General features: G+C 39.3%; 1 protein-coding gene across 3 annotated transcripts in view; it reads left to right on the top strand.

Moving 5' to 3' along the window:
- Nucleotides 1-27,297, top strand: part of ACSS2 (acyl-CoA synthetase short chain family member 2) — a 50,195-nt gene that overhangs the window by 4,267 nt on the left and 18,631 nt on the right. For all 3 annotated transcript variants that reach the window (XM_081256281.1, XM_081256280.1, XM_081256279.1), the window contains exon 2: nt 5,074-5,269. In XM_081256281.1, the coding sequence (XP_081112407.1) occupies nt 5,181-5,269 (89 nt within the window). In that variant the 5' untranslated portion in view covers nt 5,074-5,180. The remainder of the gene's footprint in view (nt 1-5,073; nt 5,270-27,297) is intronic.

The raw sequence follows: 27,297 nt of genomic DNA, 5'->3' as shown, positions 1-27,297 counted from the left end.
CAGACCTCTTTTATTTTTTTTTAAGGTGTTCATATAGATATTTATTGACTAAATTTGCCTACATAGAGAGTGTCTTACTGCTCATTAATGTATACCACACCTTAGACAAATATTACACTTAAAAGAGTCAACTGGTTGGTAATTCTTTCCTTGCCAAAAGTTTCTACTCTTTATAAAAGAATTCACAGTAGGCTTCCTTTAATAGGGAAATGAGCCAATATCTTTAAATAAAAACACAATCACATGGAACTTTCATAAAACACACTTATATCACACACCTGTATCCACCAATCATTCCAGGATTCTGACTTCTTGGGATAACACCATGTTTTTGTTGGGATTCTCTAGGAATAAAATATAAAGACCAATTAATATACTGGTCCTATAATCATATCATATCTTCATTTTTCCAATGGAGACTGCCTGGTTGGCTCTCAGAGAGGTGATCTAATCTATAGTCTCACCCCCTAATCTAAGCTCACTTTCAGGTTAGATGTCCCCAGCTTGTTTCTTTTCTTTTCTTTCTTTCTTTTTTTTTTTAATTGAAGTATAGTTGATTTACAATGTTGTGTTAGTTTTAAGTATACAGCAAAGTCATTCAGTTATTTATGTATATCCTTTTTCAGACTCTTTTCCCTTATAGGTTATTACAAAATATTGAGTATAGTTCCCTGTGCTACACAGTAGGTCCTTATTGGTTATCTATTTTACATATAGTAGTGTGTATACGTTAATCCCAAACTCCTAATTTATCCCTCCCCTCCTACCTCAGACCTCTTTTCACTTCTCTCCCCTCTCTATTTTCTCCTGTCATGAGTTCATCTGTTTCCCAGGGGTGAGCTTTTTTTTTTTTTAATTGAGGTAACATTATTTAAGTTCCCTGTGTACAGTGTTATATTTCTACTTCTGTATACACTACAGTGTGATCACCACCAAAAATTTAGTTTCCATACATCACCATATAGTTACCCTCTTTACTCATTTTCCCCTCCCCAGCCTTCCCTTCTGGTAACCACTAATCTGTTCTCTGTATCTATGTGTTTGTTTTTGTTTAGTTTGGTTTGTTCATTTATTTTGTTTTGTTTGTTTTTTATATACCACATATGAGGGAAAGCATATAGTATTCGTCTTTGTCTAACTGTCTGAAATGATGAGATTTCATTCTTTTTATGGTTGAGTAATATTCATATATCCATATAATAAATATATATCACATCTTCTTTATCATTCATCTATCAATAGACACTTAGGTTGCTTTCATATCTTGGCTATTTATTGTAAATACTACTACAATGAACATAGGAGTACATATATCTTTTCAAAATAGTGTTTCTGTTTTCTTCAGAAAAATACTCAGAAGTGGAATAATGGATTGTATAATAGTTCTATTCTTTTTTTTTTTTTCTTTTTTTTTGTGGTATGCAGGCCTCTCACTGTTGTGGCGTCTCCTGTTGCGGAGCACAGGCTCCAGACGCGCAGGCTCAGCGGCCATGGCTCACGGGCCCAGCCGCTCCGCGGCATGTGGGATCTTCCTGGACCGGGGCACGAACCCGCGTCCCCTGCATTGGCAGGCAGACTCTCAACCACTGCGCCACCAGGGAAGCCCACTAGTTCTATTCTTAATTTTTTGAGGAATCGCCATACTCCAAAGTGGCTGCACCAATATACATTCCCACCAACAATGTCTTAGGGTTTCGTCTCTCCATATCCTTTCCAACACGTGTTATTTCTTGCCTTTTTGATAATAGCCATTCAAACGGGTGGAGGTGATATCTCATTGTGGTTTTGATTTGCATTTCCCTAATAATTAGTAATATTGAACATTTTTTCATGTGCCTGTTGCCCATCTGTATGTCTTCTTTGGAAAAATGTCTATTCAGCACCTATGCTCATTTTTTAATTGGGTTGTTTGTTTTTTTGTTGTTGAGTTGTATGAGTTCTTTATATATTTTGAATACTAACCCTTTATTGGATATATGATTTGCAAATATCTTCTCCCCAGGGGTGAGCTATTACTGTCAAAAGAACTCCTTTTCTACATATTTAGCTCTGTATCCAGGATCTCACTTTTGCTCTAGTCTCAAATTTCATAGGTCTGTAGAGCATTTTATTCACACACCCTGTTGTTATACCATATTTAATATGACTGTGTCTCAGATTTACCAATTTTCCCTTCCAAACCTGCTTTCCTCCCTAATTTTCTAATCCCTGTCAATGGCACCATCCCAAATCTTATCTATCTGTATATCTTATTTATTTATAGATTGCTTACTGCTTACTAGACACAAATTCTGTTTGATTTGATGTAGAGACTATTATCCCCATTTTATGGAGAAGGATACTGAAGCTTAGAGAGGTTAACTTAATTGAACAAGGTCACACAGGTACTTAGTGGTGGAGCTGTGATTTGAACCAAGGTAGTTTTGATTGCAGAACCTGTTCTCCCAATAGCTATGCTGTTCCTCTTCCCTGATCCACAGGCTGCCTTTCACCAAATTCTGTCAAATACTCTTTCAAAATCTCTCTCTGGTTACCTTTTCTTCCATTCCCATAGACCCTTTTAATTCAAGGGAGCAGCCTCCTAATTGGTTCTCTCTCCACTAGTCTCACTCATTTCCAATATTTCTGGTAGATTTAGATTTAGATTTATCTAAACACTCTTAGCCTGATATTATGGAAACACTGCTTTCATATGTCACTTCAAAAACTTGCAATAGTTCCCTATTTCCTACAGCTTCAAATTAAAATTCTGCCTTTCTTTCAGTCTCTGGATAACTAGCCCACCCCACCTTTCTATTCTTATCTTCCGCTACTCCCTACCATATACCCCTCATTCTACAACAGGTCATTCTTGTTGATATACTGGATACACAAAAGTCCCTTTCCCATCTCCTTGCCTTTGCCCATTCCCTTCTGTTCCTCTCTACTTAGTCAAACCCTAACAATTCCACAGAGCATTCCCTGATCATCCCAGACCATTTTCATCTTTTCCTCTTCTAAACTTCTTCAGTACTTAGAATGTGTGCCAAAGAAACACCCATAGTTCAACAGCTCCACCAGAAAAAAACAAAAACAAAAACTAAGTGATCATGGACTTCACTGGCGGTCCAGTGTTTAAGACTCCGAGCTTCCACTGCAGGGCGCACGGGTTTGATCCCTGGTTGGGGAACTAAGATCCCATATGCAGCGTGGCGTGGCCAAAAAACAAAACAAAGCAAAGCAAAACAAAAAAAACTAAGTGATCATAAAACTCAGTTTTCTTCACTCCTTGTTGATGGACGTAAATGTGGTTCAAATATAGTTTTACATAGTTTATGCCTACTAATTATCACTTTAAAATATTTTTGAGTATACACACATACTCAGTGTAGTTGTAACAGCATGGACTTTAGAGTTAGATCCATTTGTTCCCTCTTTAATGGCCATTTAGTATTCTATTGTTATCACTACCAGTATTGCTAGTTTTTATCAGTTTTTTCATTATTGGGCTTTAGTGTTGTTTCTAGTTTCACTATTATAAATAGTGTTAGTATAAACATCTATTGAGTAATCTCTTTTTTTCCTTTGGTATTACTTTCTTAGAGTGGGTTCCCCAAAGTTAAGTTAGCAGATGAAAGGTTATTAAAAATATTATGATTCTTGTCAGGCATTGCCCTGCTGTTCAGTAAATTGTGCTAATTTCTTATAATGCTGTTATCATATAAGAGTATCTGTTTTCTAGGGCCACTCAGGCATTGAGTTTAATCTTTCTTTTAGTCTTTGCTAGTTTTATTGGCATCTAATGGCACCTTGGGGTTGATTTAATTTGGATTTCTTTAATTCATTGCAAGCTGTACTCCATGCGATTTAGCTTTCAATTATATTCTGTCTTGTATATTCAAAAATATTTTATGTTAGTCTTGTCTCTTTAATCAGATTATATAAACTAAATCATCTAACCTTGAACAAGTCACTTTACCTCTATAAATTTGATTTCTTATCAGTAAAATGAGGGGGTGATAACCTCTAAAGTTCCTTCCATTGTTATGGTTCTAAGTGTCTCTGTCTCCTCTAGCTCCTGATCCAGTACTGAGATTATCCTAGGTGTTCTGCAGTTGTATGTTTAACCTGTTGAGTACCTTTTCTCCAAAGTAGCCAGGCAAATATTTCAAGATTATAAATCTGATCATGTCCTTTTCCTGATTAAACCCCTATGATGGCTTTCCATTGCTCTTAGGGTAACCAGCAAATTCCTTATGCTTAGAAGGATTGCGTTATCTGCCTAGTTTATGCGTCAGTTCCTGCTATTCTTTCTGTAATTCTCAGTGCTTCGGCCTAAGGCAGTTCCTCTTAACACATACCCTTGGTTCTTTTCTGCCCCATAGTAATGTCTTTCTTGGTGGGGGAGTGGAGAAAAACTCCTATTCATCTGTCAGATTTTAGCAACAATGTCTTCCTCAGGGCAGTTCAAATGGTGACTTAGTAAATGTATAACCTTGGGCAAATTATTTAACCTCTCTGAGCCTGGATTTTCAAATCAATAAAATAAGAATGAAAATAAGGCCTGCCTCCTAGGGTTGTAGTAAGAACTAAATAAGATAATGCATTTAAGGAGCTTAAAGCAACATCTGGCACTTAGCAAGTAACACTTGGGCAAGTAGTAGGAGGAGAAAGAGATGCTCATTAAATAATTGCTGAGAGTGAATGAACAAAGTAAGCCTCCTATGTCATGGAAGGCTCTGTGGGTAAAGGATTTGTTCCTTTCACTAATTAGTTCATTTAAAAAGTTACTGATTGACTACAATGTACTAGGCATTGTGGCTACAATTTAAATAGACAGTGAAAAATGGAGTGGCAGTTTTGAGAAGGGAGGGAAGAAATTTGAGTCAAGATTCAGCCCATGGGAATAGAAGGTGGTTTAGGAGTATGGTGGGTGTTAAGATTTGATAGGTAGGTAGAGGAGGGACCCAGGTGGTAGGTCCTAGAGTACAGGGCAGATTTGTGACTTGGTTTTGTGCATAGACTGGTAAGCCATCTGAGGATAAATATGTCTGAGAAGCTTAAGTGATGTCTGGGCTTCCTTTTCTGTTGCAGAGTTTTGGGGAGACATTGCCAAGGAATTTTACTGGAAGACCCCATGTCCTGGTCCATTCCTCCAGTACAACTTTGATGTGACTAAAGGGAAAATCTTTATTGAGTGGATGAAAGGAGCAACTACCAACATCTGCTACAATGTACTGGATCGAATTGTCTACGAGAAAAAACTTGGCGATAAAGTTGCTTTTTACTGGTAAAAACATCTATTTTATAGCCTGTGGCAGATAAAAAGTTATCCTCACATTTATATAGTGTTTTGTAGTTCACAAAGTACCTTAAAAATCCATGAATTCATTTGTTGCTTACAACAACCCAGAAGAATAAGCAAAGTATCTTTAACTTAATGTCTCAGGTGAGGAAAAATACCTCAAGTAAGTTAAATGACTTCCCTAAAATCACATAACTAGAATGTGACAGAATTGACATTCAAAGCCAAGTGTCCTGACTTCTAGTCTAGTGTTCTCAACTTGGAGAGGAACAAGGTGAGAGGGTAAATGGAAGCAAACAGTACTAAGTAGCTTTCTTTCTCATTCTTGCTTTGGGAGAAAAATGGATATTGGATTTTTCACTACCACTACCACTGTTATCATCATTACCTTTGATTGAGCTGTATGACAGACACTGTGCTCAAGTGCTTAGCAAATATTATCATATTTGATGCTCACAGCAACTAAGAATACATTATTTATTTTCCTCATTTTACATATGTGAAAACTGAAATTCTGAGATGTAGATAAATGACTTATCTGAAGTCATACAACTAGTAAGAAGCAGGGCTAAGATTCAAACCCCGGTAGCACAATTCCAGAGTTTATACTCTTAACCATGACACTATACTATCCTTTTAATTTCTTATAGTAGCCTCCCAACTTAGCTTTGCAAAGTAGGTATTCTTTGCTCCATTTTATAGCTGAAGAAATGAAGCACACATCTGTGCTTCATAGTGAATAAGGTCATAGCATGAGTAACTGGTAGAGCCAGGATTCAAACCCAAGTCTGTCTGATTCCTTGCTTTTAACACTAGGCCACACTGCCTCCCCAACTGAAACTGAGAACCCCCCTCCTCCTAGCAACATAGCTTAGAGGAGGTGTTACAAAACTGAACCTGAAATAAGATCTTGAAGTTCCAGTTATTGGAGTGTTGCTTCTGCCACCAACCATGAGCACTTTGGGAATTGATCTATTTCTCTTTAAGTAAGCCAATAGGAGCACGTTGGTATTTCATGGAAGAATTAAATTGGTAGTCAGTAAAAATTTGCCCAGTTTGTGTGATATATTGAGAAAAACCCTAACCTGAGAGATAGGAAACTCAGATTCTTATTCCAACTGTGCCATTCACTTGCTGTGTAACCCTAGGCAAGGCATTTAACTCTCTGAAAGTCAGTTTCCTCATTCATAAAATGGGGGTAATAATTCTACCCTTGTCTTTATCACTAGATTGTTATGAGAATCAAATATGATATTGTAAAAGCATTTATTTGTTCATTGGAAAACAACATACAGATGTGAGTGGTCTGTTATCACATTACCATTGTTCAATTTGGGGTCACTTTGCCACTGAAAGTCATGGCCTATTATGCCTGTTGAGACTTTGTTTAGCTCCTACCCTGGGACTTTATGCTTCAGCTCTAGCTGACACTTGGGCCCACCTCCTAGGTTCCTTAGGGATCAAAAACCTTTAAAGATTTGCAGAGGAGATGCTTTTGTCTAAATTTGTTACCTGGTTTGAAATAATTCAGGTGCAAGGGGAAAGCACAGGCCAGAGTTGTCCAGTCACTGGATATTGCTGCAGAGTGCTGAGGCCCTTCTTTTAGTTCCCCTACCATCCATACCTGAACAGAGCCTGTCTCCACATTTGTAAAATGAAAGGAGTAGATTAGATCAGTGTTCTCCCAAGAATGCTCTAGGAACCACTCAATAACTAGTAGACATATTAGCAGGGGCTTCTTGATTCATGAAACAAATGAGACTGAGAAGTAATACATAATAAATTACGTTTGTGGGATTCCCAATGTATATTAGTATAGTAAAGACTCCAAGAAGTCCTACAGTAAAGATACCTGATTAATTTTAACATGGGATTTCTAAAGTTTATTTGAGCCTCAAACACATTTTGCAGCATGCTATTAACATCAAAAGAAGCAGTATTCCATGGAACACCAATTTGGGAAGCACTCAATTATATAATCTCTACATTTACTTCCAGTGCAAAATTCTGTAACTCTATATATAACAAGACATTTTCACTCCATTTTTACATTGGTCACTCAACCAATAAGAATTTTTAAAGATATTGGTTATACAGCCCTATGTTAGGTGTTATGGTACAAGGGTAAGAAGAGTGGAGACAAGTACCACACTGGCCATTATTATTCAATTCTCAAGCTACAGATAAATCACATTTGTTGAAAGAAAGTAAAGTGAAAACATGCGAGATACTTGGTTACTTCCCTTTTTTACCTCCATATTTTAAAAATAATATGCTTATACTGCTATTTCTTCATCTTTTTTTTAGAAAGTATTGACTTCCTTTTATGATAGATGAGAATTCAGTTCTTGTATATTCCTCCAGCTTCCTTCTCTTATCTCCTCAGTATAATTATACCTCTGTTTTTTAGTTGATTTAAAAATCAATGTTTATATTAGAATAATCTATCACAGTTGCATTTCCTTTTATGTAAAGATTTTTTTTTCACAGAAGTTAAAAATTGCCTGCCATTTTTCTTGCACTATTTGCCTTTGTCGTATACTCAATTTTTTTCAAACTCTCTATCATATAATTTATTCTCTGAAGTGCTCTTTTTCTCCTTTTTCCTTTGTCTTGGAGCCCACCTTCTTCCTGCTCTAATTTCTATTAATGCTTTTAAAGTGACATCTTCTCAGTGATTTGCTTCAGTTGATATACTTCTTATGGAGCCATAGTATGACTTTCTTTTCAACCTAAGCATTTACATAGCCATTAGAAAACCACATTTGTAGGTCACTTCTTGTTTTAGGGCATATCTTATATACATACTGAAATAATCCACAAAGGAAATAGTGCTCTTAGGAAAGTACTCCAATAAGCCAAAAAAGAACAATATTAAGGAAGAACTTGGCCTTTTACTTTTGGCTTGACACATTGTAAATACTCATGGAAGAACAGTATTTTTAGAATTTAAAGTGACTGTCTTAGAGTCCATCTAGGCCAGCTCTCTTTACAGATGGGTAGATTAAGGATCAGAGAAGCTAAGTGATTTGCTTAAGGGTGATAAACCTGCTTGGAGACAGAGCTGAGACTAATCTCCAGATATCCTCACTCCTAGTCAACTTCTCTTTTTACCATATGATACTACAGTGGACCCTTGAACAACTCGAGGGTTAGAGGTACCAACCCTTGCACAATCCAATCTGCATGTAATTTATAGCTGGCCCTCCATAGCCTCTGTATCCGAGGTTCCACATTCACGGATTCAACCAACAGTGGATCATGTAGTACTGTAGTATTTACAATTGAAAAAAATCTGCATATGAATGTATTCATGCATTTCAAACCCGTGTTGTTCAAGGGTCAACAGTACTTCATTATTCTAGCTGTGCAGTACTTGGCTGTGACCAGTGAAAAGAGAAATTAGTCATATTAGTTAAATTAACTTTAAGTTAATTTGCTTAAAAATGTAAAATAAATGGTGTCATCAGGTTTAAATGGCCCAGACCCTTTTTTTTTTTTTTTTTTTTTTTTTTTGCTGTACATGGGCCTCTCTCTGTTGTGGCCTCTCCCGTTGTGGAGCACAGGCTCTGGATGTGCAGGCTCAGCGGCCGTAGCTCACAGGCCCAGCCGCTCCGCGGCATGTGGGATCTTCCCGGACCGGGGCACGAACCCACGTCCCCTGCATTGGCAGGCAGACTCTCAACCACTGCGCCACCAGGGAAGTCCCATGGCCCAGACCCTTTAATGAATGTAAAATAGATTTACATTGTATTGGGGAAGACCAGACAGGCCTACATGAAACAGCCTGAAAGCAATTATGGGTCAAATTGCAAAGAGCCACTTTTACAAATAGTTCACAGAAGGGAGAAAGCATTGCAGGGAGGCAGTATAACATAAAATTAGGAGAATGTGTTTTGGTGTCAAACTAACCTAATTTGAGTCCTGTTTCTGCCACTAACTAGCTTTATGATTTTGCACAAGTTACTTAGCCTCTTTGAGCCTCAGTTTTCTCAACTGTGAAATGTGGATAAAAATAGTTTTTATCTCATGGAGTTGTCAACTGAACAGGATTGAAAAGGATAACAACCCATGTGTCCAATTCCTGGCACAATGAAAGCACTCAAATATTAGCCGCCATTAATAATATATTGGGACAGTGAGATGACCAAGTCTGTCTAGAGTAAAGGGTTTATGGAGGGAACAATTTATTCATTCAATACTTATTAAGAACTTACTATGTACCAGGAAGTGTTCTGAACAAACAGGCAAACTCTCTGCCCTCATGGAGGTTATATTCCAGCTTAAGGAGACAGACAATAAACAAACCAACCAACAAATATGTGACAGGTAGTGATAAGTGCTATAGAAAAATACAAAGCAGTTTAAGGAAAAAGGAATGACAATGAAGAATGGGGATTGATAAGGGAAGCACTCTCTGATAAAGGTGACATTTGAGCAGAGATATGAAGGAAATGGAGAGTGTTATGCCCATAGCTGGGTTGGGAAAGGGAAATATTCCAGGTACATGGAAGAGCAAGTGCAAAGGCCCTGAGATGGGAGTGTTCTGCTACCTGGGGTGTTTGAATACTAGCTAGGAAGTTAGTGTAGCTGAAGCAGTATTAGCTAGAAAAACAGAGTAGTAGGGAATGAGGTCAGCAGGACACTAGATTGTATAGAACCTTGAAAGACTTTTGGGTTTTATTAACAGTGAAATGGGGAACCACTGGACAATCTTGAGCATAGAAGTGAAAATGATTTGACTTATGTTTAGAATCTGTCTTTGTGTTGAGAATAGACTGTAGAAGGGCAAGAATAGAAGCACGGAGATCAATTGTGAGGCTATTATAGAAGTCCAGCTGAACAATGATGGTGATTTAGACTTTAGTAGTAGCTTGAAGGTGGTTAAAAGTGGTCAAAATCTGGATTTATTTTGAGTGAAGAGCCCATGGAATTTGCTGACTTGGATTGGATTTGAGGAGTGAGAGAGAGAGGAGTCAAGGTTATCTTCAGCAGTGGATGAGGTCCAGGAATGGGACATCTTGACTATTTTTGGAGACCTATGAAAAGATTTTATGCAGGGGAATGATGCAGTCACAGCTGGGTTTAAGAAGATTAATCTGGATTCATATGGAAGTGAGAGTGGAAAGTCAGAGAACTGAGAGTTTTGTTATTCAAGGTAGAGATGTCTGAACTGGGATATTGCTGGTGGGAATGGAATTGAACAATGAAATGTTAGAGTAATTTAGAGGAAAGAAACCAACATAGGTAACTGGGTGTGTAGATGGTGGGGGCACCGACAGAGAAAGTGAGAGAGGAGTCAAGGGTCCCCTTAGTCTATATAACACTTTACCTCTTTCAGAGGCACACAGTCATCTGATCCAGAGGCTAATTTGCCCTCAAGACTTTGGTTTTAACCTCTCTTGCACTTTCTTCCTCCTAACATGGCAGGTAGAAGTGTTCGTGGGGATTTATGTGTATACGTGTGAGAAGGAAATCAGTAACAAAGTTATTAGAAAAGTCATTCAGGGATAGATAGTCAGTGAGGGATATTAGAGGTAGCTCAAGGAGTTAAAGGGATACTGGCAAACAGTGGGAGATTGGGGGATTAAGTAAACAGTGGGAGATTATGGGGAGTGGGTGGAAAGAGTGGTTGATGGCTATTATTCTGGTGATTTATATGAGCTGTTCAGTCTCTAGGTTATTCCAGGAGAGGAACCCAGTCTCCAAAGCTCAAAATATTTGGTATAGTCCATTCCTTCTACTTTTTGCTTTGGGTTGCCTATGGCTATCATTATCTCTATACCATCTCCCCCTTCAACCTCAGCTGAAATCACTGAAATATCTCTCCACAGGCTCTATTATTTAGTCCTTCCTTAGAAACTTCTGAGAAGCAGGTGACTTTAGAACAGAAGCTCTGCTCTCAGGATCCCTGTATGTTCCTGAGTATGAGTTCCAAAATATGATATTTAGAACTGTCCAGATCCTGGTGGGGTATGTGTGAGTGTGTGTATTTGAGGAGGTGGGGATGGTTGGGAAGGTGAGATAAGCCCATGGTCTGACAAGGAGAAGATTGTCAAGGTGACGTGGAAAACCAGAGCCCTAGAGTGTGTTGTCTTAGCATTCATGTCCAAGGACTGTGTTAATTATCTAGGTCCATGTTCTGGAGTTCATTTCAGTGAACTAGATGATCACTAGTTGATCACTAGTTCAGTGAACTAGATGATCACTATGGGAAGGGAGGGACTTTTTTGTCCTCCATCTATATCTCCACTGGCTTCACAATAGTGTATTTATTTATTCAAATATACCGTTTGACCCTTGAACAATGTGGGTTTGAACTGCATGGGTCCACTTATACGCAGATAATTTTCAACAGTAAATACTACAGTACTGCGTGGTCTGTGGTTGGTTAAATCAGCAGATATGGAGGAATCAAGGATATGGAGAGGCAACTGTAAGTTATATGCAGATGAACCCCTATGTTGTTCTAGGGTCAACTGTACTTGCTAAGGAAAAATACTCATTTGAGAAAGAAGATGGCCTCAGACCATTATCTTCCCCTCTCTGGGCCTTCCCTTTGTGGGAGTGGTGGGAGATGAACTACTGATACTCTGCAAGGTCCCTTTCAACACTGACGTTTCAGGATTCTGTGACTGTTTCTGAAGAGGAAGTTGTTTTTAGAAGTTCTATTGCAACCTGTAGTGACTCAATGGTGACTCAGTAGGCAGGCTGGGCTTCTGTTGAGATGATGAAAGAAGAGGAGGATTTTAGAAGGGATGAAGAAGCTGAGGAAGAGAATCTGATCCCCTTGTCTGGCAATATGAACACTTTAGCATAAACGCTTTAAACTAATGGGAGATATGTGGGGAAATAACTATTGCTGGGAACAGTCTTTCTCCACTTGAATCAGGCGGGCAGATTGTGGAGGGGGACTGGAGGATTTCATGTTTAAGGTGGATCTCTAATTTTCTTCTCTCACTTCCCCTGAGTTTCAGACTCTTGATGCCTTAAAGAGCCACTCCCTAAAGTGATGGAAATGAAACAAGTAGGCTGTGCTGTCCAAGTCACTAGTCACTTTTTGGAAGTAGGTGGGATATGAATAATAAATGTATTATAATAATAATAGTATGTTATACATTAATATATGTACTAACATATGTAATAAGAAGTGTGTAATAAATGGAGACTGTCTTGAGGCCTGACTCAGTGTCCTGAGCCATGTCAGCTACCTGAGTTTGTGTCTGGGCTGACTTCTTATACAGGTATATTAAGTAAATATTTAATGAGGAGAATGGCTTTAGATAATGACCTTTTTCTGAGCCTTCTTTATCTCACTGGTAAACTGTCTGGGGTGAACAGGATACTTGCTAAAGTTACTTCTGTCACTGACCTTCAGAATTTCTATCACAAATGTAGGGAACTGCAGTGGCAAGGCAGCTAGGAGAGGTTGGGAAGGGGAGGAACCCAGTACTGGCCTCTTGTCCTTTGAAGAGAGCAGGTAGTTAGGTGGGAGCATGGGTTCTTGCCTTAGGGGGGCGTCACATTTACAACAGTAAATACAAAAGGCTTGGAGCTGAAGATGGGCCTTCTCCCTTTTCCTGGATTTGGTATGGGAGAGTTTCGTCACTGGTAATGATCCCTAGCGTCTGATACCTTGAACCTCTGTGAGAATTTGAGACTCTCACTCCCAGACCTTTGAGGTCCACTTCCTGTACAAAGCAGGAGTTGTAGCCCCAGTATCTCCATCCCCAACAATTCTCATAAGTGATCATTCTGATTCTGGAACACTACCAAGACCACAGAGTTCACACAATACCTATCCCATTGTTAGGCAGCTCTGTTACAAAGTTCTTAGATATATTACCTCTGTATAACTTTATCCGCATTCTATCCTCTTCCCTTGGTCTTAGTTCTCTGCTCTGGGGCCACATAGAATAATCCCATTCTTTTCTCCACAAGGCATCCCTTCAGGTATTTGAGGGCAGTATCCCTTTGCCAGGCTGAATGTAGAATTATAGATATCTAAATCTAGAAGATGCCTTGAAGATCATCTAGTTCAGTAATTTTCAATTTTCTAAAAGCATTAGAATCCTTTTATTCAAATATAATATTATATGTATAGTGATTGACAGGATCTGTTCTATGCTTGGGTTTCAGTAACTACTCCCTCAAATTGAGCAAATTGCCTCACCTTTTTAAACCTAAGTTTTCCCATGTGTAAAATGGGAACAATAATAGTTCCTAGGGACTTCCCTGGTGGTGCAATGGTTAAGAATCTGCCTGCCAACGCAGGGGACACGAGTTTGATCCCTGGTCAGGGAAGATCCCACATGCTGCGGAGCAGCTAAGCCTGTGCACCACAACTACTGAGCCTGCGCTCTAGAGCCTGCGAGCCACAACTACTGAAGCCTGTGCACCGCAAATAGTGAGCCCACCACCGCAACTACTGAAGCCCGTGTGCTGCAACTACTGAAGCTTGCGTGCCTAGAGCCCATGCTCCGCAACGAGAAGCCACCGCATGAGAAGCCCGTGCACCCCAACGAAGAGTAGCCCCCTCTCGCCGCAGCTAGAGAAAGCCTCCACACAGCAACAAAGACCCAACACGGCCAAAAAAATAACGGTTCCTAGATTGGTGTGAGGAATAATTGGAATAATCTATGTAAAGGGCTTAGTGCTTGGCAAACAGTATGTTAGCTATTTTTATCATTATGCCAAAGCCTCATTCCTAAAACAGGAAAAAAGCAGAGCTGATCTGGTTGAAGCATAGATTGGAGGACCAGAGCTACATTCTGTTGGCTTCTTTACCTTGTCACTGTGGTCCCTGTGAGATATGTGTGTGGAACCTCCAGGGATTTGCAGAACTCAGTTTGAAAACCCCTGACCTAGTCAGTGCTCTTGTTTTATGGATGAGGTAGTCCTGAGTCCACATTCCCAGGTTCCTTGTATGATACAGTGTCTTGAACAACTCCTTCATCATGCATGTTGGTCTCCTGTTTACATACTCTAGTTGGCCAATATCATTTACTAAGTACTCTACCTATGGTATGCCCTGGACAGGGAATTATCACCATTATTTGCTCTGACCTTACATTAGCCCCATTGACAGCCACATTCTACCACTCAATTTACAATCTCCCATAATGCCTAAGACTTTTCTATTTATTCTAATAATAAACTATGTCTCCTCTGTGTTGTACGTGTATAATTGTTCCCTTGTTTTTTTGAACCTAGGTATGGTTCACAAGAACACTTGGCAGATGAGGAGCTTAAGGCTCAGAGAGTGGAAGTGACTTCGCCAGATCACATAGCAGTTGTAACTTGTTCTGGACAGAAGAACACTTACATTCTTTGTTACAGACACTATGCTTCTACTTCACAGACTTAGCTTCTTTGACAATCTGTCACTTATCTAGCCAGTAGTTTACTTAGATGGTTTAGGGCTGGCTTTAGAAATGTTGACTACAATTTATAATGACAGTTTATAAGGCTAAACACATTAAAGGGCAAACCTCAAAGAAATAACATCCTTTCCTTAGCTGAGATGTGTTCATTCATCCATTCATTAAACAACTTTTTTTAACTGAATATCTACTATATATAGTCTGCATACTACCTTGAGAATAGTGGGTGGGAGGCATAGGGCAATAGCAAGGGGACCAGTAAGAGGTCACTGACAACAGTTCAGATAAGATATGATAATGGAGACAACAGTAGAAGCTGTGAAAAGTGGTCAGATTTTTTATTTCTATTTTTTTGGCCGCACTGTGTGATTCATGGTATCTTAGTTCCCTGAGACACCAGGGATTGAACCCGGGCCCTTGTAAGTGAGAGCGTGGAGTCCTAACCACTGGACCACCAGGGAATTCCCCAGATTTTGGAATATTTTGAAGGCAGAGCCAATAGGATTTGCTGATGAACTTGATGTGGGGTATAAGAGAATGGAGTCAAGAAACAAAGGTTTTTGGGCTTCCCTGGTGGCGCAGTGGTTGGGAGTCCGCCTGCCGATGCAGGGGACACGGGTTTGTGCCCCGGTCCGGGAGGATCCCACATGCCGCGGAGCGGCTGGGACGCTGAGCCTGCGCGTCCGGAGCCTGTGCTCTGCAACGGGAGAGGCCACAACAGTGAGAGGCCCGCGTACCGCAAAAAAAAAAAAAGAAACAAAGGTTTTTTTGTCTGAGCACTGGAAAGATGGAATTTCTATTAGTTGAGTTGGAGAAGAAACTGGGAGGAGAAGCTTTGGGGGAGGATCAGAAATTTGTGTTTCATACACAGAGACGTAAAATTGCAATTGTGACAAGTGCTAGGTAGCCAATGAAGAATTTCAAGTAGAGATATGACATATCAGAGTTACATTTTGAAAAGACCACTCTCTTGATCATGTATATATTAAAAAAAACAAAAACAAAAACCTAGAAACCTACCTGAGGATCTGCAGGCAAAGGTCTCAAACATTGCTTTATGACCTTCAGCAAGTGATGACACCCTTCTGAGCCTCAGTTTTCTGACCTTTCAAATGGGGATAGAAAATCTTGTCTTGCCAATCTCAAAAAATTGCTACAAGGATTAGCTGAGTTGAAAGACAAGAAAACACACTGAAAAGATTTATTACTATGAGATGGTGCTAATACTCATACATATTACACATGTCTAAGGGCACTGTTAGGCAGAAGGATTCAAGACTGGCAGCCACATACGACTTTTCTATACTTTACAAAATGTCCTTCTTTCCTCTGATGAACTTAACTTCTTTTCTCAAACTTGGCTCAAAATCCACCATTTCTAGGAGGTGTTTCATGATTGACCACACTTAAGTTATTTCTTTTGCATTCCTTTGGTGATTTCCTACTCCTGCATTTTCTTGTTCACCTTGATTGCTGTTTCCCAATATTGGCCTGATGTGTGGTGGGTGGTTTAGATCTCTCCAGTTAAAGATTTTAAGTTTATGAGAGTAAGGACTAGCCTCTCATTCCCTTACTTTCCTAATTTGGCAAGCAGTAGGCACTGATCATTGGGTGGCACTCTGGCAAAAATCATCCATTTCCAGTCCTCTGTGGCTTGGGAGTTTAGTAGGTAAAAAGTTTTGAGGTGGAGGAAGAGCCTTTAGTCTAGGAACCTCTCTGACTTTTCCTTACCTACAGAATAAAATTTAAGCATTTGCGGCCCTATATATATGAGCCCTCTCTAGTCTATTTTATGAATCTTTAAAGTTTTGAAACATTCTTATATTTATAGAAAAGTTACAAGTATAGCTCTTCCTCAGTTTCTAGGGCCTGTGCTTAGGTAGAGACAGGAGAGTGGAGCTGACATGCCAGTGGCCTGGTGCTGCGTCTGTAGCAAAACATGTGTGGCCCCCCTGAGACCTTTTAAATCCCACCTCAACCAAGAGCTGAAGCTAATCAGCAAATATGGGCTCTGAACAAACATGAGGTCTGGAGGGTCAACTTTGGCCAAGAGCCGCTGTTGAACGCCTCTATTTGAAAGCAACACCCTGCTGCGGTGACTCACCTGCATCCAGGTGCTGTACGAGGGCAAGGTAAAGCTGGATTACCTGGGTCTGAAAATCAAGGATTTTTTGGAGAGGTCTTCAAGCTTGCCTTGGCCAAGTGTATTCACCACGCCTGAGCGCTGATCTACCAGCACCATATCAGGGTTTGTAAGCAGGTAGTGAACATGAGTCCTTCACTGTCTGCCGGGACTCCCAGAAGGACTTCTGTCTTTTCCCTCTTTTCACCTTACCGGGAGGCCTCACAAAGAGGAAGAAATGCCAAGAAGGGCCAGGGGGGGGCTGGAGCTGGCAATAATGAGCAAGTTTAAGCTCCTCCATCCCCTCCAACTGGTGGATTGTCTAATTTTCTAGTCAGATAATACAACAGGATCAACACTTAAAGAAAAAAAAGGCAAGTTGCAAGTACAATACAAATAACTTGTTTCTTGAACCATCTGAGAGTAAGATGCAGACCCTGAATAGTGTGCATTTCCAGCAAGGACTTTCTCCTATATAACCATAATACAACTATCAAAATCAGGAAATCAACACTAATACACCACTACTATCTAATTCTCAGACTCCACTGAAGTTTTGCCAGTAGCCCTAATAATGTCCTTAATGGCAGAAGGATCCAGTTCACATTTATATATGACATGTAGTTGTCATGTCTTTTCAGTCTTCTTCAATCTAGAATAGTCCCTTAGTCTTTTCTTGATTTTCATGGCCTTGACATTCTATCTTTTCAATCTTTTTTTAAAATAATGTTTTAAAATAATTTTTTAAAAATTTAATTAATTCATTAATTAATTTTTGACTGTGTTGGGTCTTCGTTGCTGCGCGTGGGCTTTCTCTAGTTGCAGCGAGCGGGGGCTTCTCTTCGTTGCGGAATGGGGGCTTCTCTTCGTTGCAGTGCGCGGGCTTCTCATTGCGGTGGCTTCTTTTTGTTGCAGAGCACGGGCTCTAGGCACACGGGCTTCAGTAGTTGTGGCATGCGGGCTCAGTAGTTGTGGCTCGTGGGCTCTAGAGCACAGGCTCAGCAGTTGTGGCGCACGGGCTTAGTTGCTCTGCGGCATGTGGGATCTTCCTGGGCCAGGGCTCAAACCTGTGTCCCCTGCATTGGCAGGTGGATACTTAACCACTGCGCCACTGGGGAAGTCTGAGATTTTTTTAAATTTTATGAATTTTTCATCAGAGACCCCCAAAGAGTTGCCAATTTAAAATTTTATGAGGTAAGGATATTTTTCAAACCGCAAATATCAACTTATGTCACTATCACTCAATTAAAAATAATTTAACTGCATAAGAATATGCATAGCAAAAAGTATAGTCCTTTATATCAAATAGATTTAGCTTTATGAAAAAACACAACTGATAGATGAAAATACTAGTATTTAGGATTGTCACTGGCCTGTAGACTGGCCTGTGTTTTTCCACTTCTGCATCTAAGCCACCCTTGTTCCTTTCTCCCTGAATTGGTCTGTTCCTTTTCTGGGCCAATCTAAACCTTGCTTATTCTTTAAGAACCATTTGAAATGCCATCTTTGTGAAGCTTTTCCCGATTCTCCCTTTCCGACTCTCTTTCTTGCTCTCAGCCAGGATGAATAATAAAATCCAGGCTTAGAAAGCACATTTAATGAAATAGTCCACTCATTTATAGTTGAGGCAACTGAGACCCAGAGAAGCGAAGTAATTTGCAAAAGTTCTCACACTGTGAAAGGTAGTGAAGCTTGACCTAAAAATCTAGTTTTCCTGACTCCTAATCCAGAGCTCTTTCCCTGTCTATTTGTTTCCCTGTCATTGTAGCATTCTTGCCCAGGAATGAGAGAGCTTTAGTTGGGATGTAAGGCTTTGAGAACAGCTCTCATCTAGGGTTCTAAGGTCTGATCTGTTTATTAAAAGCCTTATGGTTTTACTAGAGAATCATTATTTATTTATTTGCCCTGGAATACATAACATAGAGTTGTCCTTGCAGGAAACGTTTCTGTAGCATATCAACACATGCATTTCTGATTGATTTTTTAAATTGAATTGTATACTTTATATTTTTTTAATTAATTAATTTTTATTTTTGGATGTTTTGGGTCTTTGTTGCTGCACGCAGGCTTTTTCTAGTTGCGGCGAGCAGGGGCTACTCTTCATTGTGGTGCGGGGGCTTCTCATTGTGGTTGCTTCTCGTTGCGGAGCACGGGCTCTAGGCACATGGGCTTCAGTAGTTGTGGCACATGGGCTCAGTAGTTGTGGCTCATGGGCTCTAGAGCACAGGCTCAGCAGTTGTGGCACACGGGCTTAGTTGCTCTGCGGCATGTGGGATCTTCCTGGACCAGGGCTTGAACCCATTTCCCCTGCATTGGCAGGTGGATTCTTAACCACTGCGCCACCAGGGAAGTCCTCTGATTGATTTTTGATGAAAGGCTCATTTTTGAAACCAGTGTTTGTTTCTTTTTTGACCATGTTTTAATACATGGAAATCTATCCAAATGAGCAGTCAGACAGGCCTCTTGTTGAACTTTAGTTTCAGTTACTCTTGAGGATTACTGTCTTATCTTTTTTCTTCTTATTATTATTATTGAAGTGTAGTTGACTTATTATATTAGTTTCAAGTGTTCAAACTACAATATTGTAGTTTGATATTTTTATGGATTATACTCCAAATAAAGTTATTAAAATATTGACTGTATTCCCTGTGCTGAACATTACATCCTTGTAGCTTATTTATTTTACATCTAGTAGTTTGTACCTCTTAATCCCCTTCACATATTTTGCTCCTCTCACCACCCCTTTCCCCCGAAGGTAACACTAGTTTGTTCTCTGCATGTGTGAGTCTGTTTCTGTTTTGTCTTATATGACATCCAAACTGACAGAAACCTAATTTTTTTGTAAGGACAGCTGTGCTCCACAGACAATCCATGAGCTTCTAGCAGCAGAGTTGTTGTTGTTGTTGTTGTTAGATTCTTTTTTCCTTTGACTTTTATTGTTTTAGGTCTTACATTTTAGGACCTTTTATTATTTAGGTCCTTGATCCATTTTGAGTAAATTTTCATATATGCCAGGTAAATACAACTTATGGTCAGGTAAGGGTTCAACTTATGGATAGTCATGCTCCATGGACAATCCACTAGCTTCTAACAGCAGGTTTTAAAAAAATTAATTTTGTAGATATTTATAGAAATGTGTCAGGCACTGTACAAAGTACAAAGAATGTAGCAATAAGCATGAGAAATCTGGTCCTTGTCCTCACGGAGCTCACAACCTGATGGGGGCAAGACTTTTACCTGTGAGCCAGAATTTTATTTAGGAAGGAAATGTTGGGGATAATGTATTTTTCCTTATTTCCAGAGGGAGTGGGGACATGTCTCTAGGAGCAAATGGGTGTACAAGTGCTCCTGTGACACTTGAGCATTGATTGCCAAGGACTGTGAATATAGACATACGTGGGCTTCCTTGCCTGAGGTTTTGGATCTTTCAAAATCTTCAGAATACTGAAGAGGTCTTGGTGGGTATGATCTTGACCATAGGCTAAAGCTGAAAGTGGATGGGAGTCTTCTCTGCTTCTTTACAGTACTCCTGGATTCTTAAGAGAGAGGCTTCTCCATGTTCATTTAGGTATAATCCAAATTGGTATAGTGGAACAGACACTAGCCTGGAAGTCAGAAACCTGGAACCTAGTTACAGATTTCTCCTGAATTCTCCTTGTGTGGCCTTGGCAATCCATGTCCTCTGGATTTCTTGTATCTCTAAAACAGGGATAATAATACATGTTCTACCTACTGCAAACATAGCTGTGAAGATCAGGTGAGGGAACTGTACTCGTGTAATGAATTAGCTGGATTATTATTTGATCTACACAAAAACCGGCGAGGCAGGCATACAGGTTTCATTTTTATTTATTTGTTATCTACCTCAGCTAAGTTTGTTCTTTTTTTTTTTCCCAAGTAAAATCTCATTTCTCTGAAACTGACTTTTAAGACCCATTCTCCTGCCTCTGAAAGGAAGAAATGATAATCAAGGAGTCTAAGATACATTAGTAATTATCCCCCTCTTCTTGACTCCTTCCTCCCATCTTATACAGAGAAGAAAACAGGCTCAGAAAAGAGGGGAAATTTTGTGCAAATTCATACATTGAATTAGGGGTAAACAATAATCTAGGTCTGGTGACTCCAAATAATTACCTGAGGATCTTGTTAATAATCCAGATCCCTGGACCCCACCCGGCCTATTGAATCAGAATTTTCAGAGGGTAAGACTTCTGACTTATATTTTTAAAACCTCCTCAGATGTTTCTGATGTGGTGGGCAGTGGCAGGGTGTCTTTGAAAAATAATTAGTTAGATTAGTAATCTAATGCCTAAAAGAATTTTGAAAAATTATGTAGCTCTTCACACATTTTAAAGTTCACATTTAAACATTTTATTGTAATATTAAATAATTGCAAAGAATTTAATTTCCAATGTGTTTTTTATTGTATGCATGTATATATTTTATATATCTTTTTCAAAATCTTGAAACTGCAAATTTAGCTCATATAATTTATAGAAAATGTTTATCACATTACCTAATTTGAACAGCCAGTTCTCACTGTCAACATAGCCAAATCAGATTTACTTTGTTAGAAAACGCCTAACTTCTTTTTCAGTTAAAACAGTTATGCTGATATATGACCTGTGATAACTAATTTAACTTCTGAATTATAATTCTAGGAGAAATAAGGCAAGTAGACTTGCCATGAGTTTGTCAATTAAGATGTTACTCCTTTCAATATTGATTTCTTATGGAAGCTCTCTGATTTGCTTTCTTGGGGCTCTCCCTCTGAAGTTATGCATTTTCAAATTGTCCCTTTGTTTGGCACTCTGGAGGTTTTTTTTTAACCTCAGCATTGTAGAGGCATAATAAGGTTTGGGATAAGAGAGAGAGGTGGCATTTTTTTATAAAGTGGGAGAAAGAAAGTGGGAAAGGAGAGCCAACTTAGATCAGTGTTAGGAAAGATTACATATGAAAGTTGAGTCTCTGGACACTTATTCTCTTAAAACTTTTCCTGCTCAGGTACATACAGGAATAGAGTACTCTAGCTTGAAAACTACTGATTTAAACTATGATATCTACCTAAATAACAAAGAACCATTGAAGCGAATAGTTTTGCATGTGTCTGCTATACTTGAGAGACTTGATGTACATGTAGTATGTTGTTCCTGGCTGTTCTTCCCACTTTCTTTTTCTAACCCAGGCATATTCCTGTTTAAGGCAGCATTCCAAATGCTATGGTAATAAAGGAGCTAGGAGGGCTGCCCTCATTCACTTGTTTTGAGGAAGGCTAGCATAGTTGTTTCATCCAGGAACAACTGGATGGTAGGAATGAATGTGTATGATTTCCCTCCTGTAAGCAGGCATGTAGGCAATGGGAAAAGGGTTAACTTCTATACTGGCCCAGGTCTGCCTTCTCAACAGAGAAGACGTGTGGAATCCAACTGTCACCAAAGCCACTTTGGCCAGGGGGAACAGGCACAAGGTCTCTGGAGCAAAGCCTGAAAATAGCTGGCAGGAGAACAGGGTGTAATTATAGCTCAAACTGCAAAGCACGTGTCCCACCACCTGAACTGCATATCCAAGGGCTTCTTCCAGTCTCTTCTTTGGCATAGAGTCCAGAACTGAGCCCACTGTAGGGGCTCAAGAAACTCTTCTTGATATGTTTCCAAATTCCATTCCATAAGTTTTAAATATTTTTCCTCTGTGTCTGTTTCCTGCTGCCTGTTTAGCATCTGTCTTCTTCATTTGTATCCTCTATTATCCCCCTCTTTCCTTCCATGTTTTCTCACTCTGATCAGCCTAGATCTGGCTGATCATGTGAGAAGAATTTATTTGTTCATATTTTTATCCATTCGTTTCACAATTATGTATTAAGTGCCCCCTGTGTGTCAAACTTTGTGCTAGGCACTGAGGAGGAAACAGATAAAAGGATGTCCTGCCTGCCTTTAAGGAACTCACAATCCAGTGAGGGAAATATATGACTATAATGCTAAAAATAAAACAAATAAGTACCAAGTCTTTAGGCAAATAGAAAGAGACAGTATGAATGAATGAACAGTATGAATGAATGAATGAATGAATAGTGCTAAGGTACAATCTTTCAGGAAAGGAAGATTTGTATAGACGTCTGCCTTTTTTCCCAAATTTATCTGTGTGCTTTTTGCAATTCTAATCAAAACCACAATAAGTTTAAAATTTTTTCAGATATAATTCATAGCATATAATTTACCCATTTAAAGTACAATTCAGTGACTTTTGGCATATTCAAAGAGTTGTGCAACCATCATCACAATCAATTCTAGAACATTTTCACCACCCCAAAAAGAAACCCCATACTCATTAGCAATCACTCTTCATTTTCTTCCAACTTGCCTTGCCTCAGCCCTAGGCAACCACTAATCTACTTTTTGTCTCTATGGCTTTGGCCCTTCTGCACATTTTACATGAATAGAATCATACCGTATGTGGTCTTTTGTGTCTAGCTTCTTTCAGTTAGCATAATCTTGTCAAGGTTCATCCATGTTGTAGCATGTATCAGTACTTCATTACTTTTTATGCAGAATAATACTCCATTGTATGGACATACCATATTTTATTTATCCATTCTTCTGTTGATGTATATTTGGATTGTTTTCACTTTTTGATATCATGAATAATGCTGCTACGAACTTTGTGTACAAGTTTTTGTAGGGATGTATGTTTTCAATTCTCTTGGGTGATCATAGCTATACTAAAATCCACATTTGGTGGACTTTCACTGCACAGTTCTCAGGACTCCTACACTTTGATTTTCTTCTTTATGCTAATTCTGGTTTTGGAAACAACATTGCCCTTTTGGAGGCCATGTCATTCAGCAGGAGAATGCCCTGAACTAGAGACATATAGACTCTAGAGCTAGCCACGGGTGACTGTTAATATTTAAAATAGATTAAATTAAATTAAATTAAAATCCAGTTCCTCCATCACATTTCAAGTGTTCAATAGCTATATGTGGCTTGTGGCTACCATGCCGTGCCAGTAATGCTGCTACTAATGTGCTCAGTAACCGTGAGGCTATCACTTCCCATCTGTGCACTAGGTTTCTCATCTGTAAATAAGGGTGGTGAACATCAAAAGCCCTATCCTCCTCTGGCATATTCTAAGTGATTTATGATTCAGTCTTTGGTATTTGCCTCCTCCCACCTCCTCCGCCAGCCTTTTTCCCTGTTCAGCCAGGAGTACCCAGAGGGAACATTAAGCTGCTAATTGGTCAAGTTATGTTGCTCCCACTCCCTGCTCCCTTGGTGAAAGGGAAAGTGACTTGAGGGTATACTTATATCCAAGTGCTTCACATTTGTGCAGTGCTTTATGGATCATAGAACACATTATTTCTTAATTTTACAGAATCAAAGAACCTCAAAGTTGGAAGGGCCTTAAAGGTCATCTCAAACTTCACTGAACATGAATCACATGGTTGCTTATAAAATGAAAATTCCAAGGACCCTACTCCCACAAGAATGATTAAGTAGATGTCAGGGTTTCCCTGGTCCAACCTGCACACTCCTGTGCTTCTGGACAGCTCTGACACTTAGAAAGGCTTTCCTTATATTGAACTCTCCCAATTGACCTAGCTCTTCCATTTATAATTACAAAATGCTAGTCTGCTTCTTTCCCATAATTATCCTTCAGGTTCATTCATTCATTCAGCAAGTATTTATTGAGCATCTACTATATACAGAGTTCCTTGCAAGGTACAGGGGATTCAGCAGGGAACAAGACTAACATGGTCTCTGCCTTCAGGAAGCTTACAGTCTAGTAGGGGAGACAGACAATTAGCAAAAAAAAAAGTAAATAAGTAAATAATAAAATAATTACAGCTTGAGAAAAATGCTATGAAAAAAATAAACAGTTTTGTGATGAAGAATAACAGGAAGGACTAATGCTACTTGGGGTGGTCATGGAAAGCCTCACTAGGAACTGACAGTTAAACTGAGATCTGAAACATGAGGTAGAGCAAACCATTCGAAGAGTTCAAGAAAGAAAGGAAAAGAACATGGCATGTTCTGTCGGTCAGAAGGCTAATGTGTTTGGAGTCTATTAAGCAGAATGGGACAATGACATAAGATGAGTTGGAGAAGATACAAGGCATAGTAAAAGTTTGGATTTTCTTCTACATGCAATGGAAGCCACTAGAGGGTTTTAAGCAGGAGGTGCTGTGGTCTGGTTTGTGTTTATAATAGGTCATCTTGGTTTATGTATGGATTGGAAGGGGGCAAGAGTGAAGTGGAAGACCAGTTTGGGGCCATTGTGGTCATCCAGGCAAGAGATGAAGGTGGCTTCTGCTAGGGTGGAGGCAACAGAGATACAGATATTTGCGACTTACTATCATGCCTCTCAGTATCTTCTCACCTCCAGGCTAAACAGATCAGTCCAGTCTTCCTCTTAAAACAGGTTTGACTCCTCTCATCGGGATGTTTCTCCTCTGGAAGACCTAACCCACTAGGTTAGATCCTGCCTTCTGATGCTTCTGTGAAGAACCCAGTTTTCCCCACCTATTTTTTTCCGCAGCTCTTTCCTCCTATCTTGTGCCTTACTTTTCTGCTAGTCTAGGGAACTAAAATCTCCAATCCAATGACTATCCTTCTCATATTAAGAGGAGAGCTCTAGTCTTCCCTGTCATTAATCAATTATAAGTTTTTCAATGATTTGACCATGAACCTTAAGTACTTACTGTGCCTACTGTGCTCAGAGGAGACAGAAACGAAGACATGATCCCTGCCCTTCAAGAACCCAGGGTATAAGGGGAAAAATAAGGCCCCAATAAATGCAATACAAGGTAAACCAATAGATCACAAAGATAAAGGGACTCGGAAGGAAGAAAGAACTTTCAGCTTTGAGGTAGGTGGAGGAAAAGAGAAACTAGGGAAGACTTCGTGGAAGATGTTACCTTGGAGCACCTGGGGCTGCGGGGTGGACAAGAAGTGCCCCTTTATATGGAGTGGTCAAGAATGACCTCACTGAGAAGCCAACATTTGAGCAATAACTCAAAGATAGGGAATAAGTCATGTGGCTATCTGGGGGAAGAATGCTCAAGTAGAGGGCAAAAGCTCTGAGGCAAAGTGTGCTTGGTGTTCTTGCCGAACAGTGTGGAGGCTGTGTGGCTGGAACAGAGAGAGAGGGAGAGGAAGAGAGAATGGGAGTACTTGAGGACAAAGAGGTAATGAGGGAATAGATCATGTAGGAACTAGTAGGCCAGTGTGAGGACTTGCATTTTGAGCAGAGGAATGACATGATCTGACTTACCTAATGGTGATTTTGGACTATGATAGTAGAAGTAGATGTGAAGGGAAGTAGTCTAATTCTACATATATTTTGAATCAGTAATGGGTTACAGTAAAATTTGGAGAGTATAAGGGTAAGGTAGTTGCAGAAGTTTTCCTGGAAGAAAAATATGAGAAGATTATATACTTTGAGTTGTTCCATACCATATGGCCTCCAGGTGAGAGGGAAGTAGTTGGGTCTACAGCAAGTGTTCCCAATCTGTAGCCCATCAGCTAAATCTCTCATTAATAGTTTTGTTTGACCACAGTGTTTAAAACTTTTAAAAATTAATTGTCATAAAATAGATAACTAATGAGGACCTACTGTATAGCACAGGAAAGTCTACTCAGTGCTCTGTGGTGACCTAAATGGGAAGGAAACCGAAAAAAGAGGGGATATATGTATACATATAACTGATTCACTTTGCTGTACCGAAGAAACTAACACAACATTGTAAAACAACTATACTCCAATAAAAATAATTTCAAAAAATTAATTGTCAACACTTAAAAATTTAGAAACAGATTTCAGGCCTCTTTGAAAAACTGAAAAAATTGGCAACACTGAGACCTTATTCCCAGAGGGCAAAGTTAATAGACACTAAGTTTAAATACTAGATGCCTCTTCTTGCCAGAGCATGTATTCTCCAGTTTTCCAGTCCCTGCCTCTCCCTATTGTCCCCCCAAAACTAAGTGTCATTGCACATACGCTGCTATTTTCTTTTTTGGATATATTAAAAGGTTTTATTATGATTCAAATTTTAAAATTATGAAACATTCCAAACATATCACTTTCTACACTTGACATATATTGATATTTCACCTAGGCTTTTTCTAATTGAAGTATAATTTACTTACAATATTATATTGGTTTCAGGTGTATAACATAGTGATTCGATAGTTTTATACATTACAAAAATGATCACAATAAGTCTAGCTACCATCTGTCACCATACAAAGTTATAGTATTATTAACTATATTCCCTATGCTGTACATTACATCCCCAAGACTTTTTTATTTTATAACTGGAAGTTTGTACCTCTTAAGCTCCTTTGCCTGTTTCACCCATCCTTCCCCCCTGCCCAACCCCCCAGCAACCTTTAGTTTGTTCTCTGTATCTATGAATATGTTTCTCTTTCATTATGTTCGTTTATTTTGTTTTTAGAGTCTACATATAAGTGAAATCATATGGTATTTGTCTTTCTCTGTTTGACTTACTTCAT

The sequence above is a fragment of the Mesoplodon bidens genome, assembly GCF_964165515.1.
Source record: "Mesoplodon bidens genome assembly, chromosome: 15".
Lineage (NCBI taxonomy): Eukaryota > Metazoa > Chordata > Mammalia > Artiodactyla > Ziphiidae > Mesoplodon > Mesoplodon bidens.
Note: the sequence above shows the minus strand (reverse complement) of the source record. Positions and strands in the feature narration are given on the sequence as shown.